General features: G+C 34.8%; 1 protein-coding gene across 3 annotated transcripts in view; it reads left to right on the forward strand.

Moving 5' to 3' along the window:
* Nucleotides 1-8,129, forward strand: part of LOC128994258 (proton-coupled amino acid transporter-like protein pathetic) — a 60,771-nt gene extending 52,642 nt beyond the window's left edge. For all 3 annotated transcript variants that reach the window (XM_054418669.1, XM_054418670.1, XM_054418671.1), the window contains exons 4-10: nt 74-224; nt 1,207-1,328; nt 1,700-1,784; nt 2,555-2,830; nt 3,750-3,925; nt 4,850-5,016; nt 5,513-8,129. In XM_054418669.1, coding sequence (XP_054274644.1) covers nt 74-224; nt 1,207-1,328; nt 1,700-1,784; nt 2,555-2,830; nt 3,750-3,925; nt 4,850-5,016; nt 5,513-5,769 — 1,234 coding nt within the window. In that variant the 3' untranslated portion in view covers nt 5,770-8,129. The remainder of the gene's footprint in view (nt 1-73; nt 225-1,206; nt 1,329-1,699; nt 1,785-2,554; nt 2,831-3,749; nt 3,926-4,849; nt 5,017-5,512) is intronic.
* The last annotated feature ends 9,562 nt before the right edge of the window (nt 8,130-17,691 follow it).

Genomic DNA, 17,691 nt, shown 5'->3' on the forward strand with positions numbered 1-17,691 from the left:
CGAATATTCTTTGATAATTAGTACCTAAGTTGTGAAATTACTTCAAATAATTTGTTGATTTGTCACCTTACAGAGACACAGAAACCCTGATCCACTTGTTGAAGGGCAGTTTAGGCACAGGGATCCTGGCAATGCCTGCTGCCTTCAGGAACGCTGGGCTCTTCTTCGGACTCTTCGCTACCTTCATCATCGGCATTGTTTGTACATACTGCATACATATTCTGGTAAGCTGGATTCATGTTATTTTGTCATGTGTAAAAATCTATATTTCTCCCACAAAATCATCTGGTCATTCTATAAACCTAATGTTATTTAAATAGATTTAACTAGTGACTTGTAGGGGCAATAGCCCCTATATTCTAGTATTATAATTTTTTTCAATTTATATAATCACAGCTGTGTTTACACTAAATAAAAAGACATAAAATTAGATTCCCATGCTATTTAAATGTGAATTTTTTTATTCCGTAACAACCTTTTGGTGCATAATTAAGAAAAATGAATAATTTTCCCCAAAATTTCATGCACAGACCTTTAAAATGAGACCTCTTCCAGCTTTCTACGGCCTCCCGTTCGCTCACAATTTCATTGTAAAATTTTGGGCTTACGGAATTAGATATATAGATTTAAAATCAATTCAGACAAATGGATATTCGCTTAGTCGGCAGGTTTGCTGCGTTGGGGGTGTTATCAAAGTCCAACTTATGCTATACAACATAATGGACTAAACTTCAGCTGAGACGTTATAAATATTGGTAGTACAGGTGGTTTTAAAGAAAAAATAGTCACAATTTGAAGAGTGGGCGTAGGGAGGGGGGGGAAGGTTCAGAAAAATGTGTAAAATATTCAGCTACCCATCTGAGCTATTCTCACTACTCCATCTGTGTTAACTCTTACTATAGTTAATACAGTCTGTGCAAACACAAAATGAAGGTAGTCATTTGAAAAAAAACAACTCTAGTTTCAGTATATCAATAGCATAATAAGAAACTTTTTACATATTTTAAATAATTTGTACTGTGTTTTGTCATATCAATAGTGTGCCTTCATATAATATTTGGCCATCTTTAAATAGGTATAGGTGGACCCCAATAATTATCCCTAGTGTAAAAAGAAACATTTGGTTTTAACCAGTAATTATTTAATCTTGTGTTTTTTTCTGCATCCGTTGAACCAAACAAACTAAAATGTGTTTAATGTCCTCAGGTGAAATGCGCTCACAAGTTGTGCAGAAGAATGAAAGTTCCTTCCCTTGGCTTTGCGGATGTCGCTGAAGTAGCTTTCCTTGCTGGTCCTCCCAGTATACAGAAGTTTGCCACATTGTCAAGGTAAATGGGCTTCAATACAGGTTGCTGACATTCACATACATTATCAGAATAGTAATTTATGCAATGAATGCGTAAAGATAGTGTTGACACGAGTAGAAAATTTAAGGTACTTGGCGAGAGCCTTAAAAACTTCTACGAGTGACTTCACCCTAGACACCAGCACTATATTGCTAGACACAAACTTAAGTGTACCATGGAGTGTATCCTCTGTTCCCTACTTCTCTGTGTTTATATTTAGTTTGATCATTTCAATTCAATACGACGATTCTTTGATGCTGCGACACACTCTGGGGTATGTATTTTGAGTTTATTGTAGAATAGAGTGATATTACTAAGACAGGCTGTTTCTTTAATTTGGTTATGTTTTACAGGTTTCTTGTCAACTTATTCCTGGTAGTCGATCTTCTTGGATGTTGCTGTGTCTACATTGTTTTTGTGGCAAAGAATGCTAAACAGGTAATTTCGGCCTGTTGGCTTTTTTTATGAATGGCATATCTTACTATATTGATATTATGAATGTGAACGTTGGAGTGTGTCAAATTGTGATTCACGGTAAAACTACTGGACGAATTGAGCTGGATTTTGCAGGAGCAGAGCCAATATACCACAGATGGACAAGGGCATATTTTTTTATTGAGGGCTCTGCCCACTAGCTTACAAATATTCCATTTTATTCTCATAAATACACTTACCATTATAATTAGTCTATTAACCGGCTGTTTGATAAAGTTTTTGTTTGCGTTTCATTCACATTAAGGAAATTTGTGTGTTATTTTGTAATAGGGCTATACTATGTTTAATAAAAGAAAAAGAATTACAAGTTTCATAAAATTTTGCTTATAGTTTACTAAGAAATGTATATAATAAGCTACAAGAAAAGAAACATGACTAAATTTGAATTAAATGAAACCAACTTGATGTAATGTAACATCAATATCAAGTACCTGAAAGGTGCCCTTTTTAATCTGGTTATATTGTTCTTATGTCCCTGATGCACAATTCGCATCAATTGCACCATCTTCAGAGTATTAATTTAAAACTAAATGTCACTATGTACAAATGTTTGAAAAGTACTATTGTTTATTTCCATCAATGAGCAATTATACCGGCTGGTATATGGAATTATGACGGGTGGTCGATTGCAGGTCACTCTTCCATCACTGACAACCAACAAAGTACTGATTGGGAGATCTAGACATTTTATAGACACAGTTGTGTTGTTCCAGGTCATAGACGTCAATCTAGAAACAGACATAGATCTGAGGTTGTACATGTTGGCGCTGCTGCCGCTGTTGATCTGTATGAACCTGATCCGCAACCTCAAGTATCTCGCCCCGTTCTCCATGGTCGCCAACATCCTGATTGGGACAGGGATGGGAATCACCTTCTACTACATCTTCCAGGACCTTCCCCCTGTCACGTCACAACCAAAGTTCTCATCCATGGCTCAGCTGCCGATCTTCTTTGGAACGGCCATCTTTGCCCTTGAAGGAATTGGGGTGGTGAGTATTATCACATGTTATAAGAAAAATACTTCAGCTGCAGCAACATGGTACATCTACTGAAATGCGCCGACTGCCGGGGGAACTTTGTTTGATACAGTAGAATAGAATGGGAATAAATTTTGACTTTTGATCAAGTGTTTTTTTTGTTATTTTTTTTTTTTTTTATAAAGAGAACCTCTCATTAAAAAAATTGACATAATGATGGAAATAACCGTATGCATTTTTCTTTGCAATTGCCAATTGAAACATATGCTCGAATTATGAGTCTTACCAACTTTGGAGTATGGAACTATATAATTATTACTTGCACCTCTGGGCATTGCGTGTCCAATAAAAATCACGGTTTACCACGGATTGGATATTGTACCTGGAAAAACTTGATTTGTCTGTTTGAATTCTGTGTAAAAATAGGTAGTTCATCCTAGTTGAAAATATTTTTATTGGCCACCATTAAAAAAATCAGCGGGTGGTTTTAAATTTTTAATTCATTAAGTTTTAAAAACAAATGAAAATGTATATGAGTTTCTATTTTGACATGTGAATTGATGTTACTTTTCTAACTAATGAGTTAAAGTGGTTCTAGTTGCACAACTCGTAGATCTATCACTCTAAGTCCACTGTCATTTTGTATTGTGGTACAAATTTTATTTAATTTATCTTGTCAAATATTTGATTTTTTTTATGTTTTAATGGTTCAAAAATCTGTAAATTGCAGTGTCGCAAGGTAATCCCAAAGTAACATGAGCTGAATCCTTCTCTAAAAAGACTCATCATTCTCCATGAGTTTAAAATTAATAAACCCGTTCTTCACTTCCCGTGAACTTTGTAGTTTCTAGTTGTTGTGATGAAATGATTAACACAATGACAATAGCAGAGGCAATGGATTCATTTGAGCGTTGTAGTCTGGGTGTTTCAGGTGATGCCTTTGGAGAACAACATGAAGACTCCGACTCACTTCATCGGCTGTCCTGGTGTTCTCAACACGGGAATGTTCTTTGTGGTTTTGCTGTATTCCAGTGTCGGGTTCTTTGGTTACCTCAAGTATGGAGATGCCACGGAACCAAGCATAACACTAAACTTGCCTGACAATATGTGAGTATTTTAGAAACCGTTTAACATTTGTAGAGCTTGTAGGAAAGTAATCTAAAAAATTACAAACTTTATACTATATGTAATGTTTACCTTTGACAGTATTTGATCAGTTTGAAGTGAACTATAAACATGAAGTGTGCCAGTGTGGTATATGCTCTGTATTATAATGCTGTTTCCAAAATAATGAAAATCTATGACAGTATTTAAAGAAAAACATGAATTGAAATTTTGAACCTTTTGAAGAGTTTGTTGAAAACCAGTGTTCTAGTGTATTTTCTCATGACAGTTACAATTGATTTCCAATTTTAATTACTTCTATGAGGACAGAGTAAGGTGTTCATATGAAGATTATTCTGTTTTGTTTTGTAAAAAAAAAATACACTTAAAAAAAGTAAGAGCGATTCTTTTTCTAATCAGGATTCAAAGTGAAAAAAACGAAGTGTGTGAAGCTGTTAAACTTTTATTTTTACATTTTTTTATTTCACAGTTAATGTTACAGAAAAGTGCTATAGTTTAAGGTTAATGGTGAAAATATAAGCCTACATTCTCTTCCCCTCTGGTTATTTCAAGGCGCTGACTATAAGCTTCTCCATATTCTCCAATCTTCCACATTTTCCTTCCTCCATGAACTATTATTTCTCTCCTTCCTTCTCCTCATCCATCCCTATACCCCTCCCATATCCACCTTTTTCTATGTCTTCCACTTGGTCTCCTTCCTCTTTATCACTTAATTTCTCTAGAAATCCTTTCTTCTCTAAACATTCTCTCACATTTTCTCACATTTCCAAACAAAACGATCTCTAATCCTATTATTTCAATCTCCCTCTGTAAATTTCCACATATTTTAATGATAACTAGATTGTATAATCATATAAGGTTACCTGATTGTGGTACACCCATCAACCTAAACTCTCCTTGTTACAGTTTGGCACAGTCAGTAAAAGTGATGATAGCAGTAGCCATATTTCTGACGTATTCTCTGCAGTTCTACGTTCCTATGGAAATCATCTGGAAAGCAGTAAAGCACAGGTTCACCAAACACCCTGCATTGGTGGAGTACAGCATCAGGATTGTCCTTGTCATCATGACAGGTGGGTTTAAGCAGGCATGAGTTTATTTTGCTGTGGTTTTAGCACATCACGAGTCAGCTGTTCAATAAACCTAACCTTAAACTTAATTTTTACGTTGTAATGTAGGTTTGCTATAATACATTTGTTTTAAGCTTTAAAATTTGAAATAATGATTCTTCTCACTGCAGTGTTAGTTTTTAAAAATTCTTTCTGTAAGTGATTTGGATAATCGGAGATTCGAATAGTTGAAGTTCCGATAGTTAGAATTATACTGTACTCAACTACAATGTGTTTATTTAACATAAAAGTAAACTTGAAGACTCATATTCTTCTTCACGATCCTATGGCATGAATTGATTATAAAAATTTCCATTATATAAGTTTTTATTTTTTCTGATGGTTAAGGATGGTACTGTAAATAAGGTGAAGAGTGAAAATTTTAGCTCAGAAGTTTTATAATTTCTTTAAGAACACACTTTTATCACATTAAAGTACAATTTAATTTTATCTGTTTCAGTACTGATTGCTATCATGGTGCCTAACCTGGGGCCGTTCATCTCCCTGGTAGGAGCCGTGTGTTTGTCTTTCCTCGGACTCATGTTCCCGTCCATCGTGGAGATCATTGTCTACTGGGGATCTGAGGAAGGACTCGGCAAAGGCAACTGGATACTCTGGAAGAACTTAGCTGTCATCATGTTTGGGGTTGTTGGATTCTTCACCGGATCTTACACAAGTATCCTGGAAATCATAGAGGAACACTACAAGTCCTCTTAGGACTTTTTTGTAAAGTAACTGTAGAAATGTCCTTTAGGCCTTCTGCAACAGTAACATATTGCTGAAGTCATTTTCCATCAGCTTGCTTCAAGATCAAGAAAGTGCATCCTAAAAGGTGTGCGTAAATGATCCCAAAATATGTTTATTTGTTTTTGAACGTGTAAGTAGAATTTTACTCATCTAGTCAGAATATTGTGTAGTTTCAAGAAAAAAGCCAAAGTTGAAAACTTTGTTAAAGTTTTTGGCAAAGCTGTGTAATTTGTTATAAGATTTTAATTTGTGAAATTTATTAGCTGTTAAGTTATAAGTTCCTTTTATTAACTAATCGGTGGTAACTAAACTGTATAAAAAAAGGCTTTAAAGTTTTTAGTATTATTTTATTACCTTCAGTAAACATTGAAATCCACACTGTGGTATTGTGTAAAATAGTTTGTAGCCATACCTGTATTGAAAATATCTCTTTGTTGTTACTGTTGTAAACTGCTCTAAAGGAACAAGATAAAACATTTGTGATATTGACTAAGTTAAGAGGTATCACTCTTAGAGAGTGTAAAACAAATATTTTATATGTTGACCAATGTAATGGTGTAGTTCCAAACAGCTTTTAGGGTACAAAACTCGTGTAAACTGTAGATAGCAAGACTATGTAGACTAGTTTTATGTTAAGTTAAAATATTTATGAAGCCAGTGTTTTTTTCGGTGCTTCGTGTAGTTCAAAGTTCTCTAATTTTATTTATATTGTATAACAATAAGAATATGCAATAAATTTATTTAAATATAATTATGTGTATTCTCTTTTGATTTGTATATGTTAGATTTAGATATCCAAAATGTTGTTGCTAAACATTTTTTTTTATAGTGTGGGATTCAGTTTTAGTATATCAGGAATGGCCAATGCTGGGATATGTTTTGATAGTGTTATTTATTCAGAATTTTATTTGAATGTTTATTGTACCCTATTTAGCCTAAACAGAGTCATTGTAGTATATTCAGGACTTTCCCTTGTAGGTCAGTAAAACTTACTAGAAATATTTACAGATTTACCAACTGTTATGTCTACACACAGTCAGTCTCAGCTAAAAATGATGTCATAAAATTATAAACTGATTTTAAAATTGCAAAAATTGTAATAATTTTTGTTAAACAATACAGAATCTAACATAAATACTGTGGTAGGTACTGTAGTCCAGTATTTAAAATTTAAGTCATACTTTTTAAAGTTACCTAAGAACAAATAATTAATTGTATGATTATTTACTAAACTATGTGTTAAAAAACTCATCAAAGAATTCTTGTTGTTTTTTTTACTAGAACTGAAACAAATACACTGGTATTGTGCCTTGCAAAAGTTCAATGGCAGTTCATTCAAATATTTTTTTTAAGTAGGCTACATAGGATGTATGTTCAGAAACTTCGTCCTTTATTATGTTACCAATGTAGAGAAGGAGAATTTTGTTTGAATACGGTATGCCATATATTTACTGTTTGTTACAATGCAGATACATTAGTATTAAACAATTTTCCAATTTCACTCTAAAAATATCACTCCCAATGCCATTAGTAGAACGCACAGCTATTGAATTCTTTAGAACTAATTTACAACATTGTATAAAAGTATCATTAGAACATGTCATGGCCCTATACTCTAGTAAAGTACAAATAAATTTATATTCAAATATTTTTTTACAACAAGATATTTGTGCCAATCAAGTCAATTACGATAATGTTAACGGGTAAACAATTTTTACTATATTTAAATGAAACTAAATAAAAATATCTTTGCGCCAACTTTCACAAAAGTAAAAAATGTATTTTTTTATTCATGAGCTTTTTGTGATATTAAAAAGTGATATGATACACTTTTCTGTCCAGTTTAACTGTATAATGTAAATAAATTTAAAATGAACTGCACGATTTTTTCTGGTAAATACAAACATTTTACCTAGTTTTTTGCTGTCAATAATATTTACCATTCAATTACATTCACACTATGCCAAATCCTATTAATAACTGAACTTTCATTTATAGATTTTCAGGACTAGTTTTATAATTGAAACAAATCTGTGATAAGATTTTTTGTGTTAATGTTTTTTAGTCTAAGTTTAGAACAAACCCCTTTTTAAGTAACTTATGGCAGTACTGTTGAGTAGCTCTATATCACAGCTCATTCATTACAAAAGATATATGAGAAACTTTTTTTACTGAGAATATCACAAAACTTGTAACAGTGCCACTAAACTTTTTTAGACAACTTTAATGGTGATTACACTAGTGGAGATGAGTTTGGCATATAAAATTGTCAATTGGAGATGGATGTACGAGCATTGTTGATGTTGATAGATTAAAAATGTTTCATGTTGTAGGGTTTCTCATTTTTCGAGAGACCTTTTTCCCCATTCCTTTCTCTAGTTTTCCAAGTGCAAGGTTTTTTTTATCTCTTAGTTGTTTGATATTTTTTGATAAAAATAATCTTATTTTTGCCACTTTTACTTTCTTTTAGTAACTTGTACAAATGTCCACTGCACGTAGTAATTCGAGAATATACAGCATGACTCTTTTGCTAAATCAATTTAAATCCTATTACAATTACTTTTGTAAATTTCCCAAAAGCAATACAAACATCAAAGAGTACTTTAGTTAACTCACCAACGATGGAGCATTAAAATTAAATTTAATGTGGCAAAATCAATTATTTTGAAATTTAACTACTCAGGCAATACATTCCCAAAGAAGCATTACTATCATTGGATAATAACTGGGTAGCTGAGTTGGTATAGTTCTCGCCTATACGCCTAACAATCTTAAGGTCACCGGTTTGATCCTGAGAAAATTCAGTAGCTTTTTGATGGTTCAAAACTGGACCCAGCTGTTCCTGATAATAGGACTTTAAATAATGAAACAGCTGACCTTAGTCAGTAACAAAGCTACACAGATCATATAACTTCATTCTAAATGTGTTCTAATTTCAAGTTGCAATCATACTCAGCTTGAAATACACACCTAAATGTACATGGTTGTCTCAAAGAATTAGTAATTATTGATGATAAATTAAATACTTTTATAATTTTACCCTTTTTCAACACCATTAAACATGGCTAGGGAATACATCTGACATGTGCAGCTACCTGAGCGATAAACTTGGGACTAATATGTGACACTAAAGTGTCTTGATTTTACTGGTTTTACTGGTTCTATTCGTGCAGCTGGCCACTAATTGATCAGGTTTGTTCAATAGCTGAACAGTCAAAGCAATGCTTGATTTGCAGCCAAGAGACCACATCACAGATAGGGCTTGGTTGTCGGTTATGGATCAAGTGGGGGTGTTTAAAAGCTGCACCAACTTTTAAACATGCTGCTAGTAAATTACCCCAACGAAGTCGCCATACTCGCTTCATTGCTGTTATTTCAAATGTCTTGAAAAAGTTGGCTCTGCTGACGACTCTACACTCCACTCACCACTACTATAGTTTAGCTTTTGAGGCGACTACCTACAACATGTAAACTTACTTATGCAATTGTAACTTACAGTTGCAATTGTTGCTTGTACACAAGCAGCCAATAGTCTTGATGATTTCGGAGGGATTGGGTCTTGCGGAAGTTTTAGAATCAAAAGTGAATAAGCAGTGATAAAAAAATCAACTTAATTAGACAACAAAATGCTGATCTATAAAAATAGAAGATTTTGTAAACATGACACATGAAATATATGGAAGAGCAGGCCTACAGTTTGCATGAGACACGTTAAGGGCTTAGAGATCATTGCCCACCGTCACCCTTCATTGTAGGGGGGAATTTTTATCTTCATTACTTTACTTTAATACTTTTTAATACTTTTCGATGAAATGGCAACCATACAAAGAAGGTATTTTAAGCCAAGTATGAATGGAGATGAGTGTAGGATGAGTGGCGCGATCTTGTAGTCTTGTTAGTGACTAAGTCAAAGTCAAAATTCAAAGTCAAAATTATTTATTCCATAAAATAAAAACAATATTACAATACATTGTAGTAAGTAAGAGGAATTATTCCCCCGAATAGACTATTGATCCGTGATCGGGGGAAGAGTTAACAATATCATCAGTCTATGGGTATTGTAAAATTGTTCGAGTCACTGCACTTTTTTATTTTAAACACATAAACTAAATAAATCTAAGCTCTAAACTAAATAACTGTATTCTAAATGCTAACAAAATTTTAATTCTAAAATGAGGTGAATTACTTTTTAACATTAAACACAACGTCGCACTACCCTGAACAAGATTCAGCCCATTGTATTTATTCCAACACAATGGGCTGAATCCCATACAGAAACAATATGGATTACAATGTTTTACAAGTAAAATATAAAAAAATATATATATAAATATAAAAAATGTGATCGATGACTGAATCATGACAATATCAGACGTTTGGAATATAGACCGACTGGATCAAAGCCTCTGCAGCAGCCCGCCCGATGTGCGCGAGCCACTCGCCGATCATCCGCTTATAAACAGCAACACTGCAACTCTCAGCGTCAATAATGTTTGTTGGAAGATTACGGTACAGGACGTGAGCAATATAAAATGAATTTTTGTTAGTGGTCGTAAGAATAGATTTTGGGCAACTGAAGCCAAAGTTTAAACGATTTCTTGTAGGGTACCTATGGTGAATCTCAGAAAATATTTGTTCTTTATTGGATTTAATGAATGATAATAATGTTCTTATGAAAAGCTGTCTGACGTTTAGTACTGGAAAGTCAAGGAAAAGCTGGTCTGTTGAGTAACGGAAAGGTTTTTTAAGAATTTTTTTAATCAATGATTTTTGTGAGATGAATAAGGGCTCTAACACAGCTGACGAGACGCCACCCCATGCCAGGACACTTTCCTTCCCAGGCCGACATATTCCTTAGACACAGCTGTTAATTAATTAACAGCCCATAAAGCTAATGGCAACTAAGGGACCTACTGTTTATAGTGGAATCCGAACCACATTTTTGCCTTGGTAAATATGAATTGGTCTAATTATCAGGATAGTACTGCGGATAGTCGTAGTACTCACTCGTGCGGACGTTAATCCACACCAGAGAGTATCACATCCACAGTGCATGCCTATAAATATCCACAAATCGTGACCTCCTAGTAGCTGGATTACAGGACGACGCCACCCGTCCCAGTCTTTGCGCCTACAACAAACCTAAATCCTCTTGCGACCCTGGGCCAATTTACTAAAGCGGCTCTGGCTAAAAAAGCTGAAGAACAAAGACTTTTACATAACATTTAGGGAATTACAGCTCAACTGGAAATAGTAGATATACACACCTCAAGAGCATACAGCATATTTTCTTCAAGCCATAGCTACTCTAGGCTTCTGGGTAAGTAGTGCTGAGTTTTGTATGTATGAGCTCAACAACTAGCACACTCTAGTTGATGACAATTACGTTCCAATATTCACAGGAGGCAATCACCTTGTTTTGGCGGCTGCTGGAGATGTTCAAATCACCAGTGTGGCCAAGAAACGTAATGTAACTGCCAGATTGTCTTGGACAGGTAAGGCTTTCCTGTAGTTTGTATCACGTGTCATGTTTTTTAATTTTATGTCGGATCATAAGTCACTACTGGTCATTCTCAGAAAGTTTTTCACACTCCCTTTCAGATCACCAATCAACAGATTTACGTAATCTTCTGGGAGATTATCATGTCACTGCCACTACACCTCCCTAGCCATGAGGGGTCTCACCCAATATCTTCGGGGACCTCTTGAACAGTGGCGGTCCAGGAAGGATCGCGGATGCCAGTCATATACTTTTGTATATCTGTGCATAAAGTGTATTTGAATTTATAATTAAATTGATTGTTTCAGCCGTTCAAGAGGAGTATTTGTAAAACAAAAGCAGGATAGCCAGAGGAGTGTAGTAAGAGCTCCGCTCGCTGAGCTCAATCAATGATTCTAATGACTCCCCTGGCAACCCGGTCGATATAGTTTTTGACACTCTCAGGATATTGTTATGACTCATCTATAAGTATAAAAGAGGATGTTTGTATATATATATATATATATATATATATATATATATATATATGTTTGTTTGGCAGTGATAAACTCAGACACCGCTGAACCGATTGCCACGAAACTTGGTACATACGTGTAGAATTTCATGGAATAGGTTTATACACCATCAATTTCGTGATCCGTCCAATAGGCTCCGCCCCAGTGGCTCTGGAGTTTCCCATGTTAACCTTATGAGAAATGGAATTAATGAATCTTAACAGCTGTTTCAATTAAACAAGTTGGTTCTGTTCTATGATGTTCAATAGCATTAAAGTTACAAGGATTACCAACAGGGTGCAGCACTATTATTTCTTTTACATTTATGACAACAGCTAATTTGCAACCAAAAGGTGAGTGAGCGTAGCGAACGAGCTAACCTGAAGGCAAGTGAGCGTAGCGAACGAGCTAACCTGAAGGCAAGTGAGCGCAGCGAACGAGCTCCAACCTAAAGGTGAGTGAGCGTAGCGAACGAGCTCCAACCTAAAGGTGAGTGAGCGTAGCGAACGAACTTCAACCAGGACGTGATTAAGCCATGCGAACGAGATCATCTTGAAAATTAAGAAGTTAAACGGGGCAAAGCCTGCGGGTTACAGCTAGTTTATTATAGAAACAAAAAACAAATCTGTCAGTACTGATGGTAGCCTAAGAAAATAATTACACTTTTATGAGTTTATCAATACTGTACCTGTGTACCTGCATCCATGTGGATGGATGTGTAAAACTTTTGAACAAGTTATGCCATGCCATTATACTCTTTGGAAAAGAAAAGTGTCATATTTAGATTATTTATATATTACATATTTGTCTTATTTCAGATCGAGACGTCATCCTTTGATGGACCCAAGAAAACCCACATTTATGTAGCCTTAAAATACCTCCCGAGGTGGTGTCTGTCTGTCTGTCTATCAGGGCCGCTGTCGGCGCTGTCACGGCTAATATACTAAACCCATACAGCCAAATCAAAATTAAGCACAAAAGATGGTCCACACATCTAAGAACGTCATTCACTTCCTAGGCCTATTCACTTCCTTGAGTTCCTCTCGGGCTAAGCGGCCCTTGGGCCTTGGGATGTCCAAAGTTTTGATGTGAGGTTTTCAAAAGTAAATATTTTACTAAGGGAGTATGTTTTATCTATGATATTTATTAGTCTCCATGGAAGCATTAGAAAATCCACAATGTTTACCTTTGCGTTGGCATTTCAATATAAAAAATCAGCACTCCTAAACTCTTATTTCACAATTTCAGACAGCTTTTCCAAACAATCTATCTATCTATATATTAATAGGCAAGCATGTTTCTTTAAAACCTTTTTTCTCAGCTCGTGTGCATCGTAGGGAAAATCTACGCATACTGTTAGAAAGCTATTTTCCTGTAGGTGTGCAGAATCCCTTTATAAATTAAAATAGGCTCAAAAATAAGCACAAAAAATGAATTTAAAATTTTGAAAAATTTAACATGGATATTATGAGTTGCCATGCTGGTGACGAAATAACAACGAAATATAAACAGAAAATCAAAACAAATGGAAGAAACTCCAATCACATGTTCTATTCAAAGTGTGGAATGAAAATAAAGAAGTCTGTACATTAAATATTTTTGGTCGAGTTTCGACCACTGGACGACCTCTAGTTAAAATAAAATAAAATATTTTACTCAACTATGTGGTAGGTTGATTAATTCTATTACTATTTCAATGATTATGGAAATAAAAAAATGCCATAACTGTTTCAAAATTCCACCCAGCATTGTGAAGATACTTATCAGCTTTATCCCTTCTAATTCACTGTAACAGACATTTCTACATTTCTATATACATCAAATCAAATCAAATCATTTTATTGGGCCAAATTAACAATTATACAGTTTGCATTAGCCAGGTCAATACAAAAATACTATACTATGCATCAATTACTGTACTAATATTTTCTAATATTTACAATAATAATTACAAATTAGAGCTTTAAAAACATTTCAGGAATTCTTGGACGCTATAACAGGTTATACTTAGCAATTTATGTTTTAATTGTTTTTTGAATTTTGAAAGGCTTGGTTCCAACTTAAGGGATAATGGAAGTGAGTTGAGAAGCGTTATGCCAATGTACAATGTGTGTTTTTTTGAAAAAAAGAAGTTTTGTGTTTAGGAATTGGCCAGTTAAATGAATTGCGCAATGTGTATTGATTTTTAGTAGAGAAGTCAAATTCAGAAAAGTTTTGTTTCAAAAAGGTCAAAGTTTCTAGAATGTATATGAAGGGAAAAGTCAAGATTTTTGAATTGAAAAAGTACTCTCTGCAGGATTGACGCTTACGCAAGGAGAAAATAGTTCTCACAGCCATCTTTTGGATTTTGAAAATAAATTTGGTTTGTTTGCTCTCAAATCCCCAAATTGCAACAGCATATGCCAGATGAGGATAAATGAGACCATAATAAGCCGTCAGCAGCACATTGAGATTTTCATTGTTTCTGAGATTGCGTAAAACAAAAATTCCAGAACTGAGTTTACTTGAAATGTGTTTGGCATGGCTGCAAAAACTAAGTCTCTCGTCCAAGATCAACCCTAAACAACATTTGCAGTTGGGTGGGCCTCAGTCTCGTCCAGGAGGAGACTAAGCCCAACATCTTGTCTCTTATTTAAATTAAAATTTATAAGGGGAATTACATTTAAAATCTTTGAGTGTCCCCCAAAAGGGGTGATTCGGGGGACAACTAAAAATGTTTCAATAGAAACCCCTATCAAGTGACACCTCATTTTGAAGTGCTTAAACAAACTTAAAGAATGGTGAAAACTAGAGCTCGCTATCTCTTCTCTATCCAAAATGGCAGTCAATATTAACAATTTTACCGTAGATTTTCCACAACATTTGACGGGCTACCATTTTGGATAGAGAAGAGATAGCGACCTCTAGTTTTCACCATTCTTTAAGTTTTTGTTAACACTTCATAATGAGGTGTCACTTGAAGGGGGTTTATATTTAAAATATTTGAGTTGCCCCCCAAATCCCCCCTTTTGGGGGGACACTCAAAAATTTCAAAATGATAAAATGAAACTTCCTACTAAGATTGCTCGACCACCAAAAGGATATCTCTGTATATTTACTTGGAAAAATATTAGAGGGGGGGGTCTTGACTTTTTATTCACCCTGTATAGTTGTGTGAAATGAGAATTTAATTCTAACTTTAAATTAATAAAACAACCAAAAACTAATTTTAATCATATAACAATCAACTATAACAGTGCTAATCTAATGGTAATTAAATAATCTATATTCAAATACCAGTATCCTCTCCAACTACCAGAAAAACAATTCAACTACTAAAAGATTAACAGAATCATATTATAGCCTATACTGGGGTAGTATCAAAAATATTTTAAGTATTGCGACCATTGCAACTGTCGGCTACTCTTTCACCACTTGAAAACATCCATAATCATCAAACGCAGATAGCTCAAGAGGTAAGGTAAGAGGCTCATAAGGCTAAGGTACCGAGTTCGAGACCCGTCAGGGCCAAAACTTTTTTCTCGTTTTTTTTCTTTAAAATTTGTGTTTATTAACTATTTAATCAATTTACTAAACTTATAATTAAGCTTTTCATACTAAATCTATATTATTTTGTGTTTTTTATGTTCAGGCCCAGACCACACTTTATCCCAGGGACACCCCATAGTAGTCCCATATGTCCTGAGGACTACCCTGGGATGACCTCGGATCCCCGGGCGGGGACATTACGCATTCCAGTGGATATCCTGGGATATCCCAAGTTGACCATAGGACCACTATGGGATATCTTGCATATCCTGTCGCAATATCCGTGGGATGTCCTGAGGAGAAAGTGTGCTGTCTGGGATCTATTGCCCTTATTTCAGCAAATTGGCTCCTGCCGCAAAGATACGCTTCAACCCAGTCTAGAGCCAGTCCTCTCACCCCCACTTCATACATTCTATTAAGCAGCAAACCATGATTAACCATATCAAAGGCTTTACTTAAATCGAAGAAGATACCAGCCGAATAATTATCTTTGTCTAGTTCTCGTATCACCTCAGTTATAAAGTTATACATTGGTGATGTGGTGGATTTACCTTTTAAGAATCTTTGTTGGTTTTTGAAAATTATTTTGTTTTTCTAGAAAATTCCACATCTTGTTCAGCATGATCTTTTCAAATACCTTAGAAAAGGCAGATACCTACAACGGTTATTGGCCTGTAACTACTGCAAAGTTTAGGGTCCCCTTTTTTGAATATTGGTTTTATTACACAGACACCTTAAGTGCTTCGGGAAATGAACCATTTAAAAATGAAACGTTAACTAAGTGGCATAATGGCTTTGCTATGCAAGCTGCAACCTTTTTTAATAAGAAGGGTGATATATCATCAACACAAGCCGATTTCTTGTTTTTTAAGCTTTTGATCGTATCTAAGATCTCCTCCTCAGTTGTTGGATATAGAAACATGGAGCTGGGGTTAATCATTTATGAATTTGGAGAGTTATTGGCGGGGGAGGTTAAAATTTTTCCCTATGTCTGCAAAGTATGTATTTAGCTTGTTGGACACTTCTTTGGGGTCACTGATCGGCTCATGGTCTTCATTCTCAAAGAATTATTTCGGAGGGTTTCATATTAGATGACTGTCTACTCTGGTTTATTATATCCCATATTGCTTTAGCTTTGTTATCGGACTTCTCTATTCTTTGAAGTGTTGCCTCAGACTTTTTCTCTCTTATTAATCGTCTATACTGGGTTTTCATTTTTCTGTAAGCCCTGTACACACCGGAGCGATACTTTATCGCTGGAGTGGCGCGATACTATTCCTAGAATTTTATCTGCGATACTTAATCGATAATATCGCAGCGAAAAGTGGTGCTTCCACACCAGAGCGGGAAAGGGACGCGCGGGAAAGCCAGTACACCTCAGAGCGTAGGGTGCGGTGATTGTGAGACTCTCTAGTTGTTATAAAAGTGTTGTTTTATTGTTAGTGTTTGCATACTGTACTCTGTGTAGTGTGTAAACTTAAACCTATGACATCGTCTGACGAAGAAGATTTGCTGTTACTAGCCGTGCTAGAAGATGAAAGAGCAAGGAAAATGTGGGTACACGACATCAATAAAGAACGGTTGCAATTTAGCGAGTACCATACATTCATGTCCCAGTTGAGAAAAGATGAAAACAGATTCTACATATATTTTAGAATGAATTAGGAATGTTTTACGAGTTACTGAGTTTATTGCTGGCATTATCGAAAAGGAAAGTACCCACTACCATGAAGCGAGTGCTGAAGAACGGCTAGCAATCACTTAGGACTGGTAGATATATTGTTTACTTAATTGACGGATCAACTCAGTACCTAACATCTCTCTAGTCCGTCTAGTCTGACTAGCAAAACCTCTACAATGCTGTGCTGTAGCTAATACAATATTGTATGAACTATTAACACAGTAATTTGAATCATCATCAAACCAGTATTAAATACTTTATTCTGTCAGCAATCACCCAACTTAGGATTGACAGCGGCACTGGAAAAACTATTGTTAATTCAAAACAAATGTTTAAGTGTTAAAATAATTAATAAATCCAAGATGTGTGAATGCTTGGGAATTCTATTGTAAATTCTTCAGAAAAACTTAGCTTGATAACAAATAATAAAGACGAACCCTATTCTAAATTTCTAGTTGCTAAAACGTGATTTAATGAAAAGTTAACATGATTTGCTATAATACAGTTTGTTTTTTTCTGTAAATGTATATAGATACATTTTTGGTCAAATCTCATACCTTTATAAATTCTATATAAAGTATCTTTAATTTTCATTTGATACATCATGTAGTTTTGTAATACTGTAGTTAGTTACTTTTTTGTTATTAATGTTACTTGACCTAAAGGTACCAGCATCGTTGGTTTAAGAT

Source organism: Macrosteles quadrilineatus, unplaced genomic scaffold, assembly GCF_028750875.1.
Source record: "Macrosteles quadrilineatus isolate MER2022 unplaced genomic scaffold, UCM_ALF_1.0 Scaffold_5__1_contigs__length_97177068, whole genome shotgun sequence".
Lineage (NCBI taxonomy): Eukaryota > Metazoa > Arthropoda > Insecta > Hemiptera > Cicadellidae > Macrosteles > Macrosteles quadrilineatus.